Raw genomic sequence first — 6814 nt, 5'->3', positions numbered from 1 at the left:
GGGTTTGCACCCCGGTCCGGGAAGATCCCACATGCCGCAGAGCGGCTGGGCCCGTGAGCCTGTGCCTGTGCTCCGCAACGGGAGAGGCCACAGCAGTGAGAGGCCCGCGTACCGCAAAAAAAAAAAGAAAGGCTCTGAGAAAGGCAAGTGTGCATTACCACGTGGTGGGCAGTGGTGATGATGGCCAGGCCCAACCTTGCACAGAGGCAAAGCTGACCTGAGTGGAGGCTGCCCAGAGCACCCTGGCGTGGCTGACATCCCACCGCTAGGACATGAGTCCTCTGGGTAAAGGCTCTGTATAGAAGAAGCGAGTATGTGTTAACATTTTAACCTTGTTAGTCCCTCCTGTCTTTTGTTAGGACATGGATGTGGAGGGCCAAGGACGGAGACGGGAACCATGGGAGCAGGGCCTGAACACACACTGTGCCAGCTTCAGTGTTTGCATGGAGACTTCACTCCTTCATCACACGCCGCCCCCGCCCCCAAACAGACACCAAAGACAAAACTGAAGACGAGAAAGGCAGCCCAGGAAAATGCGGCTTGAGAAGAGCCCTTGCCATGAAATGTCCTTTTATTAATTGATTTTTTTTTCTTACAAAAATAAACATTTTAATGAACAAGAAGTACAAAAGCTTCTGGATATACAAACTCCAGGAGCGGGGAGAGGCTGCTTTTGGCTGCTTTGCGGCTTTCACTGAAAGCAAATGAGGCAGAAAGGCCCCGGCCCCACCCCTGCCCCAGGTCCTGGCTCAAACTGCTACCTGCCCCTCAACCCCATGACCTGGCTCACACCTCGCGTGCTCCCGTGCCCCTGCTCCTGGGCTGGCCAGTCAGCGCCCCTGTCGGGCCCAGAGGCGGCCTCCCCAGGTACAGAATCACCCATCTCTCGGAGCATTCCTTCAAGTCTCCAGTCTGGAGTTTGGCTAAGGGAACACTCTGTGACTGACTGTCCCCACGCGGCCCCCACCGGGCCATGGCACAGGCAGCAGCAACGGCAGCAGGGTCTCTGGCTACATTCTTGCGCTACGAACACAGTGGTGGGGCTGCCCACAGAACTGTCCCAGTGAGGGGCAGAGCCCCCAGTGGCGAGACCGTCCTGAGCCTCGCTGGCAGCCCAGAGGGTGAGAGGGGCAGTCAGCCCTCCGTGATTCCTGCCCTGGAGCCAGCAGTCCCAGACCTAGACTGGTAAACTCACATTTTAACATGTGGCATTATTGCACGTTGTCCTGGTCACCTCGGTCTGTCGGGGATGTCAGCCTTGTCTGCAGGGGTGCCCAGGTGACATGCAGTGCTGCCAGTGCAAGTCACAGGCAAGCCCAGCTGGCAGGGATGGTCAGCTGAGCCCACAGACAGGTCAGCCAGAGGCCCTCACATATGTGGTCTTGCTGGGATCAGGGACCACGTGGCTCCATCCTGTCTTGAAAAAGACTAGTTGCCGACCTGGGGGCAGAGGTAAGAGGTAACAGGACTGGATGATTCTCTCCCTGGATGCAGGGCCACTCTCCTCATAACGCAACTGCCCTGAGGACACTTGTCTTCTCACCATCGCTGGCTTCTGATGGGGGACCGCTACCTGTCAATCTCTTCCGGGGAGTCCAGTCACCTCCCTCAGGATGTCCTTTCCCACTGGCTCACCTGTCCAAGTGGTCTGGTTGGTGACCACAAAGGCCTGGCACTGGGCATGGCTCTCACAGATGTCCACAGCCTCGGCCAGGTTGAACACTGAAAGCAGGCAGCTTCCGTGGTGGTAGGATGGCCAGCAGCGGTAGTCTTCCTGGGGGATGGTACTGCCTGGGAGGTGCTGGTACTCTGTGGGTTGGGGATGGAGCTCAGATGAGAACTCTCTGTGCCCAGGGGTAAGGGCTGGGGTCGCTTTCTTTAAAGGGCTGTGAGCCACATTTCCTAGGTGAGGGCTGAAATCCAGCCCAGTCCTCCTAGCATGGAGATGAAAGCAGCAACCACTGTGAAACTGGGATGGCCACACAGGAAAGGCAAAGCTCAGGTTTACTTTTTGGGAGACACACGTCTCCCATACATAAGGGCACACAGCTCGTTCAGGCTACACGTGACGGCGGGCACAGGCATGGGATAAGTGCACACACAGAGCCATCGGCTGACCAGGAAGGTTGCGGAGCTCAGAACATTTTAGACGTTTAAAGCCGGGCTTCCCAAACTTCAGTGTGCATGTGACGCTCCAGGGAATCTTGCTAAAATGCAGGTTCTCATTCAGAAGGTCTGGGGTGGGGCCTGGGAACTGGCATTGCCAACCAGCTTCTGGTGCTGCTGGTTGGCAGACCACACTTTGAGTGGCAAAGAGTTTAGAGCTGCCCTTTGGGCCCATTTCCTCCTGGCCTTGGGGAGAGAGGCTAGGCCAGTTCCTCGGACAGGGGGTCAGTCATGGAGTTTTTGAAGTTCAGAGGCGTGCAAATGAATGTAAAACACCAAAAATGACCATTTGGGAATCCACACCTTGAGTATTTGGGGCAGAGGCTGGAGGAAGAATGTGAAATCTCCCCATTTCACAGAAAGAGCCCCACAGAAGCCTCTGAAATCTCCTCAATCCAGAAGCTGCCTAGCCGCAGGCCTCCTGTTCCCACGAGTCTTTCCCGCTGCCTGGGGAGCCCCAGCTCTGGATCGATAATGCAGAAGCCCTGGGCCTCCGGCCACCCCGCCCTCCTGCCTCCATCTTCTACCAGGGACTAGACCAAAGTCCAGGGCTGGCTGTGATTTATAGCCCCATAAACAGCGTCCTCAGGGACAGAGCCAGCCATTGTTCACCTCGTTAAACTTTATTTACAGGGCTAAGGAGGGCTCCCCCACCCTTAAGACTGGCCAGAGCTCCTTGAATACAGAGGCTGCCCATCCCTCGCCCCCCTGCCAACCATGCTAAACCCCAGGGCCTCAGCAGGAGAGATCACAGCCCACAGGCCGTGGCTAGAATTCTCTCTCTGCCCTGGAGCTTCTTAACTGGTTTCAGTGTGGAGCCCCTTCTCCACCTCCAGCCACCCTCCCAGCCCCAGAAGGGCGAGGAAGGAAAGAGTAGCAAACATATATTGTGTTCAAGCTGTGTAACAGGAAACGAGTTAACTGCTGTCACACATTTCACCTGCCATTTAATCCCCGTAAGAATTCTGAGGCAGGTAATACTGAACCCAATTCACTGATGAGGAAAGTGAGGCTCAAGGTGTAAGTTAACTTGCTCATAGTCACGCAGTCAGTACACAGTGGGGTTTGCAGCCACCCAGAGAAGGGGTGTCAGCGCCCACCCCCCAGTTCAAGGCACAATTATAGTTGTTGTAGCTCAGTCGAAGTGAAAGGTGAACAGCGGTCTCTGCAACACTCCACGTGAGTCTCAGAGGGAGGATGAGCCACTTCCCCGATTAGGGGAATCACCCACCCTCGCACCTGTTCCCCACCTCCCCAGCCCCTGGATCCTAGCCGGGGCCACTCACCAGCTCTGCCGCCCTCCGTGGAGTTCTGCAGATACTGCCCGCTCCGGTACAGGTGCAGCACCTTCTCCAGCTGGGCCAGGGTCTCATCCACCCCCCAGGTGAGCTCTCCTGCAGAGTGCACGGTGCTGTAAGAGGGTACCTGGGCTCCTACTTCTCCCTGAGGTAGGCAGCCAGCTGCCTTTTCCCCTCCCTCTGGAGCCTGGGCCCCGATGACTGGAGGACTGGGCACTGAGTTTGCCATAGAATGCCACTTTGGGAAATGATGTTTCTGGACCATGGGCTGCCCTGGGTCATTCTTATGCCCATGCTTGCTGGGGGTGGGAGAGGGTGACGGGAGGCAGGTGGGCACTGGAGAGCTTACCTGTGGCGTTGACAATGCTGTCCAAGAGAGGCCGTAGTGAGGGTGGGGCACTATGGGGCAGGAGGTATGTGAAGAAAAACCTGGGGCAGAGAGAAATCAGGGGCTTAGTGCTTCAGCCTTTGGGGACATATCCTTCTTCTACCCCAACTTGGGACAGAACCCCAATCTGGCCAGGGAGCCTGCCCTGTCAGGCTAACCAACTGGGCCTATACCCCCAGAAGTGTGCCAAAGAGTCTTCAGACTCAGGGTCGGGGTCTGGGCACATGCTAAGGCCACAGATAACTTCATACCAAACTGAAATCTGAGGTCTGTTTTCCCCACCCGTCCCAGGGACCTTCCCACCCCTCAGCCCCGCATTATCTCCCGGCTGACCCGTGTCAGAGCAGCCCCATGGCTTGGCCCTATGAGGAGCTTCCAGAGGTGAAGGGCCAGGGGAGGAAGGGGCAGGGCCTGTCCCACCAACCCTAGGATCTGGGTCTGACACTATTTTAAGAAGCCTCCAGCTGCCACCCCCAACCCAGATTCTCCTTGGGGCTGACTATTTTTAGCCTCATGGTCAGGAGCCTGAATGTTCCCTTCTTGAAGGGGTGGAGGCCTTCCCCCGCCCCTGCTACTCCGCTGGTCACGGCTGCGTCTCCCAGCCTGGCTGGCCTCCTGGACCCCATGCTGGCTCCCTCCCTGCGAGCCCCCACCCCCACCCCGGGCTCCCGCTCCCTCGCCACCGGCCTTCCTGAGTGGAGATGGAGGTCACCTGTAGGCATTGTAGAGGTTGCGTTTCTCATTCATGGCCTCGCACCAGCCCTGGGCGGAGCAGGGCAGGGTGAAATTCCTGGCTGGGAACTCGAGTGTGCAGTCAGCGCTGTCTGTGCACGGTGTCTCCTCCACGCGGGCGTCATCCAGATCCGTCACCTTCAGTTCCCCATCCACCAGCACGAACTGTCGGGGGCGGAAGTCCAGCAGAGTGACCGAGCCCAGCGGGGAGTGGGCCAGGTGGTGGAGGAGGCGGCCCAGGCTCAGGCAGATCTGAGGGGCAAACACCAGGCTGCTCACGGCTTCTCTCCTGGGAGGGTGCCTGGGGGCTCCCCGCTTTGGTGCTCTGGACTGAGCTTGGGGGTTTGCCTTTTTCTTCAAGGCTCTGGAGCTCACTAAGGACTGAGGCCTGGGGCCTTACTGAGCAAGCCAGCGATTTTCTGTTACCCCCGGTGGGCCTGACCCTGAGGGTAACATGGAATAAGCGGGAAATGGGCAGTCTGGGCATAGTGCATATCCTCCCTGAAGCTGCAACTTCGGTGTGCTTTCTGCACAGTGTATGCAAATAGAGGGAGGGTCAAGATGACCTTAAGCTCTTTTCTAGTCCTAGGACCCTGGCCCTCCTGCAGCCAGGCTGAGAGTATGCCTGAGTGTGTGTGTCAGGGTGGCAGGAGCACAAAAACCTCAGGATCCTCTTTGCCTCGTTTCTTTTTTTAACCCTTTGGCCGGTGGCCGAGTCAGCTTTGCTCCATCCTTCCCTCCCTCTCCCTCAACTGAGGAGGAGTTGAAGCTGCTCTGGAGGGCTGGCCTTCTAAGGGAGAACCATCCCAGCAAGGAGCCCGGGGCCCTGGCCCTCTTCCCTGCTCACTCGGAAGCGATCCTCCCAGGAAGTCTGCAGCAGCTGGATCATTTCCACAGGGGCGCCCAGCTCCGTGATGGTGGTCAGGGTGTCCGGGATGTCCTCGCTGTCCTGGTAGCAGTAGCCATAGAGCTGGAAGAGGCCCAGGCGGGTCATGAGGTCACAGGATGGGGGTGGGGACAAGGAAGGGCTGGGTTTTCACATGTCCCCCACCCTCCCATCCCTAGGTCTCTGCTTCAGCTTGGGCCAGAAGAGAATAGCAACGTTGCCTGGGAAGCCTGCCCTCTGTCCCAGCAGCCAGAGTTCCTACTGATTCCATCAGCCCCTTACCTCTGGCCACTCAGGTAAATGGGCAGGTCTGGCCACCTTGTGTTAACCATGTGCCAGGCACTGTGCTAAATGTTTTACAAGCAGAACTCAATTCTTAGAATAACCTTAAAAGGGCATAGTAGGTACTATTAGTGTCTCCAATTCACATGTAAGGAAACCAACTCAGAGAGGTTAAGTTACCTCCCCAAGGCCACACAGCTAAGAATTGCAGGAGCTAGGATTCAAATTTATGTTACTCTGATTCCACAGCCTTGTTCTTTCCACGAGTACCATTTGCTAATCGCCCAGACAACAAACGGACGTTATACCTCCTCCCTGCTCTAATCCTTGTCTTTGCTTCATCATTTTCACTTTCTGGCACCTTCATTTTTCCTCTGCTCTGGTCTTTCTGGAGGAAAAGCAATCTCCCTTGGGATTGGTAACAAGTGTCGATCAGAACAAAAAGTATCCAAGGGGCATATCATTGGGTGTTCTCTGCATAGCTGGTGGGCAGGGTGGGGTGGGGTGGGGTCACTCATATCAACTGGGGGAGTAGTAAGAGTGGTTCCTGGGGAAGGTCAGTTCTTTGAGGGCAGGGTCACAAGGGCCGGCCCGCTCCATGTGATCTGGGGGAGGGGCTCCATACAGCTCAGCTGGCCAGGGGCTTCTGGGAAGCACAGCCTGACTCTGTCACTGACACCTCAACCAGCATCCACAGAGATCTCTGCTTCTCCCAGTCTCTCCCACCATGCTGCACATCAGCTAAGGATCAGCCGGTGCTCAAAACAACCAGCACCCTGTAGGGAGGAGGAACACAAAGGCTGAGTTGTCTGGGCCAGAGTGGGGAGAGGGGAGGGCTGCACGATGGGGGGTGCCGGTGGGGTGAGGCGGCGGGGGAGTCAAGCCCCTGGGCTAGATGTCCCTGCACACACCGTCACCCTTCACGCCCTTCCCAGCTCCACTCCAGGTCCTTATATGCTCCCTTCCATCCCAGGAGTGCCCTTGCAGCTCCCCGTCCCTGGAGCCAGCTACCTCAGTCCTGCTGGCACGAGGGAAGGCATGTCTCGGTGTCGCTGTCAGATC

General features: G+C 57.1%; 1 protein-coding gene across 1 annotated transcript in view; it reads right to left on the bottom strand.

Moving 5' to 3' along the window:
- Positions 1-544: 544 nt before the first annotated feature.
- PKDCC (protein kinase domain containing, cytoplasmic) overlaps positions 545-6814 on the bottom strand; it is a gene marked incomplete at its 5' end in the record, with an annotated part of 9564 nt that continues 3294 nt past the window's right edge. Inside the window, 6 exons of the mRNA XM_024753460.1 lie at positions 545-1440; positions 1636-1809; positions 3453-3560; positions 3814-3893; positions 4565-4836; positions 5432-5554. Of these exons, the coding sequence (XP_024609228.1) occupies positions 1355-1440; positions 1636-1809; positions 3453-3560; positions 3814-3893; positions 4565-4836; positions 5432-5554 (843 nt within the window). The remainder of the gene's footprint in view (positions 1441-1635; positions 1810-3452; positions 3561-3813; positions 3894-4564; positions 4837-5431; positions 5555-6814) is intronic.

This window comes from Neophocaena asiaeorientalis, unplaced genomic scaffold, assembly GCF_003031525.2.
Source record: "Neophocaena asiaeorientalis asiaeorientalis breed wild unplaced genomic scaffold, Neophocaena_asiaeorientalis_V1.1 scaffold171, whole genome shotgun sequence".
In the NCBI taxonomy this organism is placed as follows: domain Eukaryota; kingdom Metazoa; phylum Chordata; class Mammalia; order Artiodactyla; family Phocoenidae; genus Neophocaena; species Neophocaena asiaeorientalis.
This window is presented reverse-complemented; position numbering and strand designations above follow the sequence as displayed.